Source organism: Phycodurus eques, chromosome 19, assembly GCF_024500275.1.
Source record: "Phycodurus eques isolate BA_2022a chromosome 19, UOR_Pequ_1.1, whole genome shotgun sequence".
Lineage (NCBI taxonomy): Eukaryota > Metazoa > Chordata > Actinopteri > Syngnathiformes > Syngnathidae > Phycodurus > Phycodurus eques.
In genome coordinates, this window is record NC_084543.1 from 14,964,936 (window position 1) to 14,982,410 (window position 17,475).

A 17,475-nucleotide genomic window follows, 5' to 3' on the forward strand; every position below is an offset into this window, starting at 1 on the left:
CCAATCGCAGGGCACATATAAACAAACAACCATTCGCACTCACATTCATACCTACGGGCAATTTAAAGTCTTCAATCAACCTACTGTGCATGCTTTCGGGATGTGGGAGGAAATCGAAGTACCTGGAGAAAACCCACGCAGGCAACCCCGAACTGTGATGCAGATGTGCTAACCAGTTGCCCACCGTCCCGCCACTAAAAACTATCAAATACATTGTTGCAAAATACCCATACTTAATAGTTCTGGTGATGCCTCATGTCCAAATGATGTATCCTGCATCTGTGAAAAAAATCCTATCGCATGCAAAAATAATATTGCATTTAATCAAATGCCATCAATATTCACGTCTTAACTTTTATGTTTCTCAGAAATCCCTACAAAAACACAACTGTGGTCATCCCCTTCACAAAAGATGTACATGTACAGTACAGTAGACCCTCGCTATTTGGGGAGTCGGGGGACTGTGAATAGCGAAAATCTGTGGATAATTGACATCCTTTAGAATTCCATTGGAAAAAAAAAAGTTTTAACACCAACATTCTTAAATAAGCAGGGAAAAACAGCCAACAATTGTTTTTGGGCATGGTTCCCCACCAAAAAAAGAGAACACAAAACAAAACAAAAAAACATTTAAAAAATCAGAAATAGTATTTATTTATTTTAAAATCAGCGAACATGTGAGTGAATCCGCGAGTGCCAAACTGCAATTATGTGGAGGTACAAACAATTACAAAGTGCTTTCCATTTCAATCAGTCAATTTCAATCAATTGTAATACATTCCCAACACAACAGATGACAACAATTGATCAGATGTGAGCTTTTAAAGTGTGGATGCACAGTAAATGGTTCCACATCTGTGTCCAAATAGGTCACTATGGGAAGGAGAGTGTGCGGAGCAGTGGTGGTGCGGACCTTCACAACTTCATCTCCTCCGGCTTTGTGACATTAGGGCGAGGTCCTCAGAAAGGTAACATACTTTTTTTGCTTCTTAATCTTTTGCTTAACTGGACATAGAAAGCACCCCCTGCTATGTATTACTGTACTGTATGTATCCACTGAATTGTAAAGAGACCCGTAAGACTCTCCGCTTTGTGACATAGGCAATCAACGGTGAGACAATAATGGAGGTGAAATCTTTCCTGATTCAATTTTCCTCCAGAATAATCCTGCATCTCTGTTTTGCAATTAAATACAATGCAGGGGAGAAGGTGACGTGAAATGCTGGACAGCTGCGCACACGCACAGCCATTAGTGAGGGACCACAGTTATCCCTTGGGTAATACATTGATTAGTATGCAGCCATGTTACCCAGGCTCTGATTTAGACCCATCCATTTTGGTTCCACAAATCAGACACCCTGTGTGTCACCGCATTGGGGACTGCAACAGCTCTTTTGCTTGATCCTGTTTTTTTCAAGGTTTAGTTTGAAATATTTGTGCCATAGTGAGACTGCAAGTAATGTTTCATTGTGGCTGACTGGTGTTGGTATATAAAAAAGGTATGATACACTATACTGCCTAAAGTATTCGCTCACTGGACCCACATATGATTTTTAAGTGATATTCAATTCTAAATCCATATGGTTTAATATGATGTTGGTCTATCCTTTGCAGCCGTAACAGCTTCATCTCTTGTGGGACGGCTTTCAACAAGGGTTAGTAGTGTTTTTATGGGAATTTTTGCCCATTCTTCCAGGAGCATATTTGTGAGGTCACACACTGATGTTGGACAAGAAGAACTGACTCACTGTCCACTCAACACCAACCCAAAGGTGTTCTATCAGGTTGAGGGCAGAACTCTGTGCAGGTCAGTCAAGTTCCACCATACCAAATTCTCTCCTCAATGTCTTTATGGATCTTGCTTTGTGCACTGGTGCACAGACATGTTGGAACAGGAAGGGGTAATCACCAAACTGCTTGACTATCCAAAATCTCTTGGTATCCTGAAGCATTCAGAGTTTCTTTCACTGGAGCTCAGGGGCTATTATTTTGGACATTTTCAAGTTTGTGGGAACAGTTTGGAGATGGCCCCTTTCTGTTCCAACATGGTTGTGCATCACTGCACAAATCAAGGTTCATGAAGTCATGGATGACAGAGTTTACTGTGGATGAACTTGACTGGCCTGTACAATTAAGAATGGGATGTCACTTGAATTTCTATCTGAGTCAAGGCAGGTGAGCCAATATTTGCGTCAATCTAGTCTATAATCCAGTTCATCTCCTCTAAAAGGCACCATTCTATTTCTAATCTTACTCCTAACTATCAAACCTGCTAATTTCCTGCCCATGTCTACCAATACAGCAGCTGATGATCTGTCTCTTTATTATGTGCCGATTTCCTATCAACTACAGTTCTGCAAATGATCATTGGGTCGATTTCAGAAGACGTGCCTCGACTAAAATTGGATCTTTAATTGTTATCTTCAGATACATTTACAATACCGTAACTAAATTGATCCTTTCTTTTTTATATGGACTTCAGAATGAGCACATAGAAGAATAGCGAGGTAAATTGCAAGTCTCCTAATTCTCAGCGTTTAAAATCAACGCTATCCATACTTTAATAGTGAATTTACTTACCTGAAACTTGTAAGCTAATATTGTAAAATATATTTTTATATAAAATCTGTGACATGATCTAATTATTATGGGTCATTGGAGTCTAGAAAGGAAAAAAAAAAAAAAATTTTTAGATCGGAATCAAGCCTAATTCAAATGAGACCACTGCCAATGTGACAGATCAGATATACAAATGAATAAAAAAGAATAGGTGGTAAATCAAAGCTACAGTTAACAGATGTAGACTGATAAATGTAAACAGATATGGGTCACTTGAAATGTACATGTAAATAGATAATAAAATCATAATATACAGTATATGGGCACTAAATTATAATTGTGTACTTAGGGTATGTTTACACAAGACTGAATTAGGAAATGGATTTTGTCTTTCTTTGTGTTAAAGAAAAGTTCAACAATTTTAATCCCCCTCCTTTGTACATTTAATTTTTTTAATGCCTCAAGACACCACAATTGCACACTGCGCCAATAGTGGCACCAAATGCCTGTCCTTCCTCTTGTGTCCAGAAGTGTCTTTCCAATACTTTGCTTTGTGTATGTTATGTAATGTGTCCCCACTGGTCACAGAAAATACAAGTGTTATCCACCTCATTATCTTGAGAGTGATTGTGATGTACTTTGGCATGCATTAGTCGCCACTTTTCAAAAATGGGCATTTTTGCTCTCCAAAGTGCAGCTGGATAAACCAGCCAGAACTGCATAGTTTTTATCATTTTTTGGTTCAAAACAATTTTGTTTAATGTTGACCTGCAGTGTATATCCCGCCGAGGAGAATGCTTACAAATGACTGTGTAAACGTACATCTAATTTTGCACTATAGGCTATTGAGGAATGGCGGCATCACAATGCACAGCCAACGCAGCTACTGTTGCTTTTCGAGACTTCTGATTGGCTCCCAAAATATTTATTTATTTACTTATTTATTACCACAGGGATGTAAGCTATGAATTTGAAAACGTGGACATGTAGACTTGTCTGAGTAAAGCAAAAAAAATTACCCTGGCCGGATTTTGAGTGAAAGTTATTTTTTATTTAGCGAACTGACATCTTTTAAATGGAAATTACACACGGAAGTGGAAAAAGACAGATGTTGTATAAGAGTTAGAAGATGGCGGACAAAGAGATAGAGAAGAAATATTCACTGGTTGAATTTCTCGTTATGCTTTAGAAAATGCTGGAAGTTATGCAGATTGTTTAGAACGGTGCACATTTTGTCAAAGCTTTCAAGCTGTGAATAATTTTCCAAATGTAAAAACTATGAAATTAACAATTACTTTCATCATAAAACACAATCTTTTTAGTCTTTTGCTACTTTCTTTTGTTATTTCCAGCCAAACGATACCCATTCAATGAATAAATAAAAACGCTTCAACACAATTAAAAATTAGGTATGACTCACTGGGGCTTAACCCTATTTTCATATGAAATCAGTTGCTTCTCATACAATTTTTTTTTCCACTTCTGCTGTCGGGTTCCTATTTCACAGCGATGTTCTTATGCAGGCAATAGCAAAAGAAGAAGAAAAAAACCTGTTGTTTCCCTTTACGCGCAACCGCCTCTACCAAGAATGAATAATAACACAAGAAAGGATTAGAATCCTGTTTGTTAAAAACCAATTCATCCCTCGGTACACAGAACACAAAAGCAGAACTCTGTGCACTTGTCAGCATGGGCTGCTTGTTAGCATTTAGCTTATGTGAAGTTCAATCTGCCGGTAGCGTTGATTCTGCTTCATACAAACAATAAAAAAATATGGCAATGTTGTGTCTTATGGTGCAGAAAAAGGTGTAAAACGTAAGTGACAGCTTTCAGCTCTTTGACTCTTTTTTGTAACATCTTGCGCCTCGAGGCAGGCATAACTGTGGATTGAATCCTAAATCTATGACACACTGTTCTCATGTTTGTAACTGTTTCACTTGCGAACTATCACTTCATGGTGGTAGAGGGAAACTAAGCCTTTAACCAAGCCTCTCTTCCTCTCATCTTAGTTTGCTTATTATTTCTATTTCAACATCCTCCTCTTACTGACTATCAAAATAGTCATTTATCTTGTTTAATACATTTGGAAATTGTCTTTAAATGACTGCATTTATCCTTTAATTTATCCAGAATAGGTAGAGGAATTCTATCATTCGTCTATCCTATCAAATATGGGCTAAATTTAACAGTCAGAAAGAGATGAAGTCAGAATGAGGCGAACACTAAGTAAGCAGTCAGGTTGAATAGAAATCACAGTGGCGCTTCATTATTTTTTGAAGAGGTTTGCACAGCTTGTTTTTCTCTGGCTAAGGGTAACAAAGCTAGAAAGGAGGAAAAGCAAATACATATTTAACGGTCGCCTACTTAAAATCTTTATTTTTCTTAGTCTGGTTTTTTTTCTTAAAATTTTTTTAAAAGCATATTTTAGCATTTGTTACTTTGGACACACTGTCAGAATCAAGATCTGCAGTCGTGATGTCTTTCACTGGCTCGTGTAAGTTTTGTCTGTTAAATTATACAGGCTGATAGAGAATGTGTGTGTTTGTGTGTGTGAAGCTCGATAACCTGCGGGGAGGACAGGTGAGGTCACTGGGTGCTCCTGAGCATCATAACAGCTTGATGCTTCACATCTGCTCACTGATATACAAAACAAACTTGCACAGGACACTAAAAAATGAGATCCGATTGAAAAAATGAATACCGATTTCAAATCTCATTTGTTCTACTTCAAACACTGGTTTGCTCTGTTTTCAAGGATAATTGCCCCATAGCATACTATATCACAAACAGGTAATACACTCTGTGACTACATCATAAGTTATACCTGCACAATTGGAAGAGTTGCATTGAAAATTCTGCCTTTGCATATTAACACTCATTTCTGATTGGCATTGTAAATTCATTTAACACTGTAGTTATTATGGGATTCAGGATTACACACAAATTGCACCAATGATTTTGTAATCTTAACTGTGACGTCAATGCACTGCGTTGCTGCCTGGGCCACAAATTGCTAGCAGAGTCAATGACACATGTATGTATTATTTATGATTCTGTTCTCTTACTATTCTACTGTATGTGTCTACTACCTCCACTCATAGGCTATCGTGCAACTGAAGTTGGTAACAGAAACAGAAATGACAAGCTGAAATGTGGCAGAAAGTTTTAACACAGAGCTTTTGGGCAGCCAAACTTTACTGCTTGGTGGGTATGGACTTTTATAATAGGCTGTGTTGGCTTTATCAAGCTATAGATAGATAAAATGCAAAGATAGTTGTTTTGAGGAATAATAAAGGCACTGCTCTTCAGGATTGGATTAAATGCATCGTTCTGCAATGTATAGGTCACAAATACAGTACCCGACCTTTACATTTCAAAATATCACACCCGACCACTATATTCAGTAGTTAAAAGCTTCTTGAAATTATTTTAGTGTAGGATATAGTATAGTGTTCAGAATTTGCAGAACAGTGTAGAAAAAAAAGGTTCAATATTGATCTACTATTGAGTGCGATATACAGTATTACAACTTTTACAATGCGCAGAAATGCTGTTAAAAGGTTTTGACGGTGAAAATTCTATCACATGAATCAGTTCATGGAAACCATTTGGTTTTTGTCACATCTTCGATTTGAGGGAACATGAACTGCACATCTGAAAACTGTCAGTAGCTGCAAATCAAAAATTACTACCAATTCACAACATATAGTTTGCCTTTGATGTAAAATGAGATATTTCATGGCTGCTGTCACAAAACTCCAGCAGCGATGTTATGTTAGCTGCATGACTCCTTTCAAAGCCACCTGCTACCGGGTGGTGTGACATGCTTTTCGGAGCTTTTTTTTTTTTAAATTGTATTTTTAAAAGGTGACTTGTGTTGGAGGCTTGTGCTTCCCAAAAGTGACACTCTTAAATATGTGGAACTTTCTTTGGCATTTTCAGCTGCGTACTTTGCTATCCAGCAGTGTGTCACTTGGTGTCTTCACCCAAAACCCCCAAGACCTTTTTCAGTGAGGATAAATTTGGGCTGAATTTGAGATGTTTAGAACATCACTTTCAACTTTCATTGTGATACTGTATGTTGACAACTTATAAAACTAAATTTCTGTTGGGTTTGACAGGATTTTATCTGTACTAGACTTTTTTCATACAAGGTTTTGACAAACATTGTAGGACATGAAACTAAAAAGAAAAATTTTCATACAGTGTGTACTTTCCAGGAGTAATTGAATATCCACTAAACACTCTTATTAGGTATTGTTATATTTTTTAATGACACAACTAATTTACCAACAATGGCGATAAAAAAAATATCTCGTCTTGAGCTTTTCACATTTTGTGAAGGTAAAAAAAACATAAAAAAATCTTAACAGAACCAAAGCTTTAATAAAACAACATAATTGTGAAGCTTCGATCGTTAGAGCTTGTTGTTAGGCAATACAAATTCTCCCCCACATTATTTCCCTGTGCATATACAAACTAAAGCCCAATAGCAGGATTAAATTAATTGTTATTGTCACAGAGGAAGTGCAGTGTACTTTTGCTTTCACTCACTGTCACAAAAATAAATTTTGCACTGTAAATCACTGTCACATTTGCACACATATTTCTCTGCCCCGCAGAGTGTTTAAAGAGAGCAAAGCTGTGTGTGCAGATGGATGGAGAGAGAATTCTTATGACGGATGTTGTTAGTTTCCAACTCACATGCCCCCATTGATCAAATGTTTCTACCTTAGACACACAGTGAGGAGTGGGTTGACAGCCAGCATGCAAATGCGTGTTTAAATATTCCATTTGGCACCTGCTATGAGTTGAATGTGTCGATTTTAATAATTCTTCCATGAGTTGTTGATAGGGAAACACTGCCAAGTCTTTGCACTTTGAGAAGTGATGACTCAAAAAGCTATTGTCCTTCACTTGGCGTCTGCCACATTTCATTGCCTTGATGAGCTCGACTCTTTATCTGTTCAGTATATCTTTTGATATGATAAAATAGTTTATGGTGCAATTTCAACATTCAGTGACACTAATGGGCATGCTTTTTAGGTAGATGGTAACCAACTGACCAAAGGAACTTTCAACAGACGAATGCATCAAACAAAACGGATGCACTGTTATCTATTGAATGGCCCTGAAACTGTATGTACGAACTGTTGTCCTTATTTCCATACCTCGTTTACCATCCATCCATCCATCCATCCATTTTCTGAGCCGCTTATCCTCAAAAGGGTCGCGGGAGTGCTGGAGCCTATCCCAGCTATCTTCGGGCAGGAGGCGGGGTACACCCTGAACTGGTTGCCAGCCAATCGCAGGGCACACATAAACAAACAACCATCCGCACTCACATTCACACTTAGGGGCAATTTAGAGGCGTCAATTAACCTACTATGCATGTTTTTGAGATGTGGGAGGAAACCGGAGTGCCCCGAGATAACCCACGCAGGCACGGGGAGAACACGCAAACGCCACACAGGCGGGGCCGGGGATTGAACCCTTGTCCTCAGAACTGTGAGGCAGACGCTCTCACCAGTCGTCCACCGTGCCTCCCTCGTTTACCATTTGGTGAAAAACTTAATGATTTAGTTTTTCTTAATCAAATATCAGTTGCCTTCTGCTGTGTACTTCTAAACAGCCAGTGTATGTAATCAAGACTGTAGTATAATGAAGAAGATGAAAACATCTGCCAATGTTGTATTGTTTAATTTTGAAAACAATAAAAATAAATGGACCAACCACAAAAATACAAAACTAAAGTAGTCTCTTCCAAAGACATTATGAGACAAAAAAACAAATATTTGCAGTTAATTTAAACTGGATATTGCTATCAAGCAGACAACGCACATTGGATTTCTTTCTTCTTATCATGCCACACATTGCTTTTGTTTGTTTGTCGCTCAGGCTCAAGCATCCAGTAACTGTTCCATACACCAACGAAAGAAAAATGGTAGATAACAGTTACCCTGCCAAGGCTGTTCAAACGGAAAATGAGGAACAGGCAGCAAATAGAAAAAGAATCTCAGATAGATGTACAATAAGGAAATTTCCCAACCGAATCACTGCTCTGTATTGAATATAAAATACATACTGAAAAGAAAGAAAAATGCTGCCATTTGCAAGTCTATAATAATGTGAGTAGCTGCTACCCTACTATGACTTTCACTTGGTTATGGACATATTTATATGTCTCATTCTGTATGTATAATCTTATTCAGATTATGTTCTTATTGGAATACCTGTTTTGTTGTCTATGTGGACATAGCCATTATTCTAGTGTTAACATGCACAATATTATGATTTACCAATAGAGTAAAAGTGATTTGGCTAAACTTGGAGAATTTATAAATCACTGATCATAGAATGGCTGACTACTATGTATTTATTTTTTTAACCTTTATTTGTCCAGGTAAGGCAGTTGAGAACATGTTATCTTTCGCAATGCCGACCTGAGTGTAGACAGCAGAGGCAAAATACAAGCAAGTACAAATAAATACATATAAAATTGTACAACTGTACAATGTGATGTGCAAAACATATACACAAAACTTAAAACAATACAATCACAAAATACAACCTACCTCGCTCCACATCAGCACTTCACATACAGGTAGTGCAGAGCCCTGATAATAACTGTCTGAATTTTAAAAATGTAACCCACCTAACTTAATTTTATTTTTTTAAATGTGTGTTACCAAAGACAATCTTGTTTAACAGGTAATGAATGTTAGCATCTTGCAGCTGGAACAATAGATGAGAGTAGATACAGCATGGTCCACTGAAAGGATCTTCATGTTGTTTCAACATCCATAAAAATGTATTGAAAATAAAATAAAAATGTATTTCAATATTTTGAAAAGCTGCACATCCGTGCTGTCTAGTTTTCCATTGATTCTCTTCATATGGTTTGAGTACAGTTAGCGAGGCTCAAACCTCTTCTTCAAACTGTCTGAAAACCGTGTCTTGCATCAGGGAGCCGTAGGAATGCTGCACTCTGTTTTAGGTGCGATTGGCCATGGGGCACACCGTACCTGCTAATACAAATTGATGGCCCGGTTCAGAGGAGGTGGCACAGGTGACATGTTGCCTCGTCATTTTGTGGAATAACCAATAAGGAAGTGCTAATAAGGTCCTGGTGAGAGCAAACCAGGGTCATAGCATTCATTAGCAGAAATGAAAGATCAAGGCAATTTTTGCTAAAGCAAAATTTGAGGAAAAGACAAGATTATGTGGTCCTTGTTCTGTCTCTAAAGCTCCAGCTACTGAATATGCAAGATGGATCAACAATTAGGATGAAGGTTAAAAGGATAGGAGCAGCAGTTTTTACTTTGTAAGCATGCTGCCTGTTCACTTGTGAGTGGGAAATATCAAGTAGGTTTATACGGACTAAGTGGGCCTTAATAACCACCCCAAAAGACCTACTTGCCTTTTCACTTCACCCTTATTCACACAGCTCATTAAGGAATCCTTGGTGTCCTTTAGCTGGGAACTGAGTTTGACAACTTCCATGCCTTGCAAAATTAACACAAGCCTCGCAGCATTTTCTATAAAAGCTAACGGAGCACAAACGTGGAGGTCAGTGAATGACAAGTCACCCCACAATTCCTGACAAGCCTCTTGGGTGTCTTGGGAACAATAGCACTTCCAGATACACTCCAGTCAATTACAGTGATGTCAGATGTGTGGGAAGACAGAGGAAATGACAGTTCGGAGACAACACTCTTATCATTGTCCTTCTGCAGTGGCCACTTTGAAATAAGTAGTTATTTGTCAGAATGCATGCTGGAGGGAGACAAATTTCTTCTTAAAGGAACGAGATTGAAAAGTATCCAATAATATTTTATTGAGCATATAAAGCAAGCAAGCTGCAAAAGAAAAGCAGGTACAGTTGAACCTCTAAGGTCAGAACACAATCCATTCTGCGATGTTTGACCTCTGATATGTTCGAATTTGGGAATTGTTTCTCCTGTTCAGGTCAGGTTTTTATGCCAAGTTTTTAAGTTTCTTATTCAAATGTTACACACTTTCCTTACTGTAAATTGAATATTAGACATTGATAAAAGTAAGTCAAGTGGAACATCGAAAGAACGGACTAATAGGGGTGGGGGGGTCGTCCGATATAGCCGATTGTCCGTTACATTGAAGCACTTTTTTTAGGCCACATGCACCCATATTACTGTGTAGTACAAAATTATTGTTTTGTATATATTTTATTGTGGCCTAAAATGCCCAGTACAGTACAAATTTATTGTAAATAAATATTAAAGAAAAGCTTGAAAATGCTTGAACGTTTCACATTTTATCCAAACTTACTACGCCAGTGTGCTTGGTCATGGTGACATTGTTGACGTACAGTAGTCGTAGTAGGTGACTCGCTTTCATGAGCCATGAGGAATTAGTGTGCTTCCTATTTCCAAATCTGTGGCCAAAGGCGAACAGCTTGCCAAAAAAAAGAAAGAAAACTGTTACTGTACCAAAAATGGCGGCACGGTGACGGACTGGTTAGAACGTCAGCCTCACAGTTCTGAGGACCCGGGTTCAATCCCCGGTCCCGCCTGTGTGGAGTTTGCATGTTCTCCCCGTGCCTGCGTGGGTTTTCTCCAGGCACTCCGGTTTCCTCCCACATCCCAAAAACATGCATTAATTGGAGACTCTAAATTGCCCGTAGGTGTGAATGTGAGTGTGAATGGTTGTTTGTTTGTATGTGCCCTGCGATTGGCTGGCAACCAGTTTAGGGTGCTACCCTGCCTCCTGCCCGATGACAGCTGGGTTAGGCTCCAGCACGCCCGCGACCCTAGTGAGGAGAAGCGGCTCAGAAAATGGATGGATGGATGGATGTACCAAAAATATCATGTTCGAGACTCCAAAGACTTGTGTTTTGTATTCCTCAGTTAACACCGCCATGCTTCTCTCTCCCTCTCTCTCTCTCTCTCTCTCTCTCTTGCTCTCTCTCTCTGCGTGCGCTCTACAGCACAACAGACAATAGATTTAGTATAACCATCATGACATGACCTCCACATCAATGCCCCACACTCAACATGGCTGCCACGTAGGCATTTTTTCTATCTGTGACCTGGAAATACATCAGTCCCATTCTCTGGGGTGATTCCGAAATTGTATGACTTGTGAGTGCTGTACTTTAGAGGTTCCACTGCATAAAGGCAAGAGAAGTGATAGTCTTCCTTGCATGCATGGCACGAGGGACAATACTTTAAAAGGCTGCTGTGGCGTATCGTTTGGGGCCCTGTTTAAAGCTCCTAATGTGGTGCATCAATCAAGTTTCTACCCGCCGCACAGCATGAGAACTTTATCGTCACTCATTAAAGTAAGTGCAGCTATTTTATGCATCGGCTGGAATGCATGGACCTTTTCCATGCTAATTCCCCACATTTAGATTTGTTATTAATCATCTTTGATCAGCAGGATTCTGAACACTAATAAATTGGAATAGAGGCTGATGACTCTTGGACTCGTTTCACACCGAAGCATCAACAATGTTATGCAAAGTTTTAGCTGTTTAATGGAAATATATAGGATGTCAAACCTTCTGACAGCATTTCAAATTTAGAGTTAAATGAAGCGCAGGATAAAGAAATTGTGCCATCCTATTAAATGCAGAGTAAACAGAAACAGACTGTGCGGACATCAAACCCGTCCTCCAGTTTTTACCAAGATAAAGAATTTCAGATGAAAAGAACATTTGGCATCTTTACATCCACTCCATCCGTAACCCTCTTTACCCCACTAGCAATTCATTCAAAGAGAGTACGACTACTTAAAAATGTAGTAACGCGCTCTGAAATAAAATGAATTTTGCCACAAATTTTCCAGACCAAGCCCTATCGACTTTTAATTCTCCCTCATTAATCCGTAAATGACTAGAATGACACCAGGCACAGACCTTCCTCAAGGCTGAGCAATCCTAATTTTCCACCATAACAACAAGAACCAAAGGAGAGCTTATTTGTTGTTTGTGTGTGTGTGTATATATATATATATATATATATATGTATATATATATATATATATATATATATATATATATATATATATATATAAGCTGTACCTTTAAACACCTCATATATATATATATATATATATATATATATATATATATAAGCTGTACCTTTAAACACCTCATATATATATATATATATATATACACGGTAGCCGACTGGTTAGCACATCCGCCTCACAGTTCTGGGGACTGGGGTTCAAATCCCGGCCCCGCCTATGTGGAGTTTGCATGGTCTCCCGGTGCCTGTGTGGGTTTTCTCTGGGTTCTCCGGTTTCATCCCAAAAATATGCATCCATCACTAGGGTCGCGGGCGTGCTGGAGCCGATGCTGGAGCGGCGGACGACACCCTGAACTGGTCGTGAGCCAATTGCAGGGTACATATAAACAAACAACCATTCACATTCACACCTATGGGCAATTTAGAGTCTTCAATCAACCTACCACATATGTTTTTGGTAGCATTACAGAAGCAATGTATTGCAAATCTGTCTTAAAATTACAACACTTAGTCAGCACCGACACACTAAAATGATGAAACGTGTATTTCAAGACAGGATATTGTAGTAACATTTAAAGAGAATCCTACATTTCTCCTTACAGTTACTTTCATTATTTTCGACATTGGGTTAAAGTTGTGTGTCTCCATGACAGTAAGTGGGTGGCTTACAGCAAACTGTGCCAAAGCATAGAGGTGGACTCCTCCTTGCTGTTACAACAGCTCACTTGTGTGGAGTACCACTGGCATCAACATGAGCTTGCACACCAACAGGTAGAAAATGGGGAGAACATGCAAAACTCCACACAGGCGGGGCCGGATTTGATCCCTGGTCCTCAGAACTGTGAAGCAGATGTGCTAACCAGTCACCTACCGCGTCGCCCCAAAAACATGCCAGTAGGTGTGAATGTGAGTGTGAAAGGTTTTTTTGTTTATATGTGCCCTGCGACTGGCTGGCGACCAGTTCAGGGTGTATCCTCTCGCCCGAAGATAACTGAGACCAAGATAGAAATTGTTGGCCTTAATTCTAAGTGGCATGTGTGGAGAAAACCAGGCACTGCTCATCACCTGTCCAATACAGTCCCGACAGTGGTGATGGCAGCATCATGCTGTGGGTGTGTTTTTCAGCTGCAGGGACAGGGAGACTGGTTGCAATCGAAGGAAAGATGAATGCGGCCAAGTACAGGGATATCCTGAACAAAAACCTTCCCCAGAGTACTCTGAACCTTAGACTGGGCCGAAGGTTCACCTTCAAAAAAGAGCACAGAACAACTCAGTGACTGTTTTTAAATGGCCCAGACAGAGCCCTGACTTAAACCCGATTGAGCATCTCTGAATAGACCTGAAAATGGCTGTCCACCAACATTCACCATCCAACCTGACAGAACTGGAGCGGATCTGCAAGGAGGAATGGCAGAGGATCCCCAAATCCAGGTGTGAAAAACTTGTTGCATCATTCCCAAAAAGACTCATGGCTGTATTTGCTCAAAAGGGTGCTTCTACTAAATACTGAGCAAAGGGACTGAATACTTATGGCTGTTTGATATTTAAGTTTTTCTTTTTTCATAAATCTGCAAACATTTCAACAATTCCGTTTTTTTTTCTGTCAATATGGGGTGCTGTGTGTACATTAATGTGGGGAAAATGAACTCAAATGATTTTAGCAAATGGCTGCAATATAAAAAAAGAGTGCAAAATGTAAGTGGGTCTGAAAACTTTCCGTACCCACTGTACATACATATAGGTGCAGTATATGCGTACATGTATGTACACTTTTAGATCTTTTAATTTGTTTAATGTATTTTCTTTCTTTTCTAGTGTTCTATTTTTGAGTGTTATTTCTGTGCATCCTCTAAGCCGAGATTCTCTGCAAATGTTCGTTATGTTTCATAATGACAATAAAAGACTCTCTCTCTCTCTCTCTCTCTCTCTTCTCTCTCTCTCTCTCTCTCTCTATCTTTCTCTCTCTCAAAGCTGTACCTTTAAACACCTCATTTAGTACCAGTTAACTTCCACTGTGTGTTGCGGAGGCGAATATAGTTTGGCCAAAGATCAAAATAGAGCCAGCACATATAAACGGTACCTTACAAAGATGTGAAAATGTATAGAGAAAACAAACTATCTGGGTAAATCACCATACCAAACTAATTTCTGAAGAGAAAGGTCAAAACGTTTGTATTGTACTAAAGAGGAGAATCTATTCATTGAAGCGTCATTATATTGAAAAGTAAAACTGTGTATTAAACAGCCTTGTCCTTTCTGGTTTGAGTGATAAATCATCTGTTACAAATAGTCTTGCTGAAAGCATTTTGAGGATGCTTCTTTTAAGTGTTTTAGACTAGGGACTGGTAAAGGACTGATCTTGGCTCTGCCATGTTGACCTCAAGCAGCTTTCTATCTACCTTCCCTGCAAGGTAAACTCCCGCTCTCATCTCTAATCTATAATTCATAACGAAGAGGCTCGGACGAAGACTGGCGAAGGCAGATAACTTGGTCACTTTTGCTCTTTCCTCCCCTGGCCCAGCGTGACTATTATCCAGGGGCCATTGTGCGGGAAAACAAATGGGAAAATTGCCTTTCTCTGAGTAGGGTATTATGAATTGTGCATTCTGTGCGGAATCTGCATGAGGACTTGCCATTCAGAGCACACGGGCTATGACCGCCCAGTGCACTGTGCAAATAAAGGAGAAATGGGAGGGACATTTTCTTTTCTTGCTTTTTGGTCTAATTTAAAGTGTGTGCGTTGAGTCTTTTAAGGGAAGATGGGTGTTTAATATTAGTCCCATCTCCAGTCAAGATGATTTTATGGGCTAGTAGCTGATAAATGACTCTTGCTGTGGTGGTAATCTGTAATCGTTACCAATTTACAATGGGCAGTTGTTTACTAAGCACCCATTTATTTGCTAATTCCGCATTTACAGATGATAAACTATCATGAGAAACCTTTCATTGATGGTTCTCAGTAAAAGAGTGTTATCCAATTCCATGAAACCGGCCTACTAAACCTTCAAATGTCTTTTTATTAAAACCGTAATATATTTAACTCCATCCCGAGTCTATGTGTGTCTGTCAATAAAGCAGGTGGCTGCTTCCCTGGGCTTCCATTTCACACTGTTGTTCACGCAGCACACAAGCTTGAGGAATGAGAGATCAACACCTTGTCAGGCTTACCATTAGGGTCCAATTTGGGAAATCTCGTCGGATGTGAAAGACTTGGCGTGCTGAGCAGAGCTTTGCTACGCTGCTGAAACCAGTCCGTGACCAAGAACGCTCAGCCATGTCGACACATCTTTGCTGTCACTTACTCCATCACCATCGCCCACTGCACCTCCATCTCGGTTATGAATTGTGCCGCAAATTGGCCCCACATTGTTACCAGTGCAGCCTCAGTGAACCTCTGCCTTGAATTATATTTGACAGAGGTTATAGGTATTCAATTGACAATCCCGGCCCATGGGGCAAGGTATAATTGAAAGGTGCCTTCAAGAGTGATAAATAATCACGTTTCCCAAGGGGCCATTAAGGGTTTGGAATGGGACCATGTCGGTTGGTGGAAGGTATTCTTTTTCACAGCAACAACCTGTTAGTATCCTGCAGAGAGAGACCTGGAGGAATTATGTTACAGGTGTGAAAATACATGAGGTGAGACACTGAAATAGCTTCATTACAAATGAACTGGAACTAGTCTATGTCTGAGATAACTGTGGTACTACACTTTGATGAAATGCTATGAACAATACCTATCACCATTTGGATATTAAAGGTGAGCAATACCTCAAATTTCTGTACCAAGAAAAAAAAAGGCTGCTATCATTGATGGTGATCCTTTAGGGGCACTTTCACATGAGCGCACTTTACTTTTTTTATATCGATATACCGATTGGACTTCATTTTGTTCCTTGGTGGGGTTTGTTTGATCAGGTGTGATCACAGTAAACAAACTTGGGTGTGGACCAAATCACCCTTAGGTAGTCTTGATATGGGTCTAGAAAACAAAACAAAACTGAGAAATCAATCCGACCGCGATCTGATTGAATCACTAAATGAACCAATCAGGTCTGACCGTAAGTGGCATAAGGGTGGGTCAATAAACAGATGAAACCAGTGACTTACTGCATATGTCTTAGGTTTAGAATGGTAGTGATTTAGCATGTTAGTGATTTAGCATGTTAGAGTTAGCATCTGATAATGTGCTCAAGAAGTTTCCATACTGTGCATTTGTAATATATCTAGTGCATTGTCCACATATAAAAAAGTTAGTCAAATTTTGCGCCACATGTTTATTATCAGTTTCACACGCTAGTCCATATGGCAAACCTTCCTGTACTGTATTGTACCTTTATTTTCTTGTGACCATTTGTTGGGATCATGAAAAGAAACCAAATATTGTACTAATTTTATTCAACTGACCGACGTAAATAAAGGGTAGGTAGTATTTCAGATGTCTATCCTTTATTCAGAATTTGTCAGGCTAATGTCAAATTTGAACTTTCCATAAAGGGTACATTTACAAACATTGAAAGGATGCATTGTAGGGTAAAGGTAGTTTTAAGTTTCAGAAGAAAAGAAGAAAAAACAACAAGAAGAAAATGATTTTCATAAAACCTTTCCCCAAAGTTTCACAAGTCATTAGTACTGGATATGCACAAAGTGATTGTTACATATTTATAAAAGAACTTTCAAATCAGGCCAAATTGGCCGCAAGCTGCCACTGCTGACAGACAGGAGCTTTTATTGTTCTTCCCAGCTGAGTGGAGCCATTTCCTTGTCTTAATTACCTCACTTTTGGCACAGCACAGTGCGGTACTACAGAGCTAGTAGCCACCATAGTGAGACAAGGGGGTGGGCTCAGCTGAAACGGACAGCGCTTGGTGACAGAAGCCAGGGGAGAACGCAATGGAGAGAAGGC

The 17,475-nt window shown here is 39.3% G+C and overlaps 1 protein-coding gene across 6 annotated transcripts in view; it reads left to right on the forward strand.

Annotated features, from left to right (window-relative positions):
- The window catches only part of LOC133395170 (protein shisa-6), an 82,156-nt gene that overhangs the window by 14,285 nt on the left and 50,396 nt on the right, over positions 1-17,475 (forward strand). For all 6 annotated transcript variants that reach the window (XM_061663888.1, XM_061663890.1, XM_061663891.1 and 3 more), the window contains exon 3: positions 870-968. In XM_061663888.1, the coding sequence (XP_061519872.1) occupies positions 870-968 (99 nt within the window). The remainder of the gene's footprint in view (positions 1-869; positions 969-17,475) is intronic.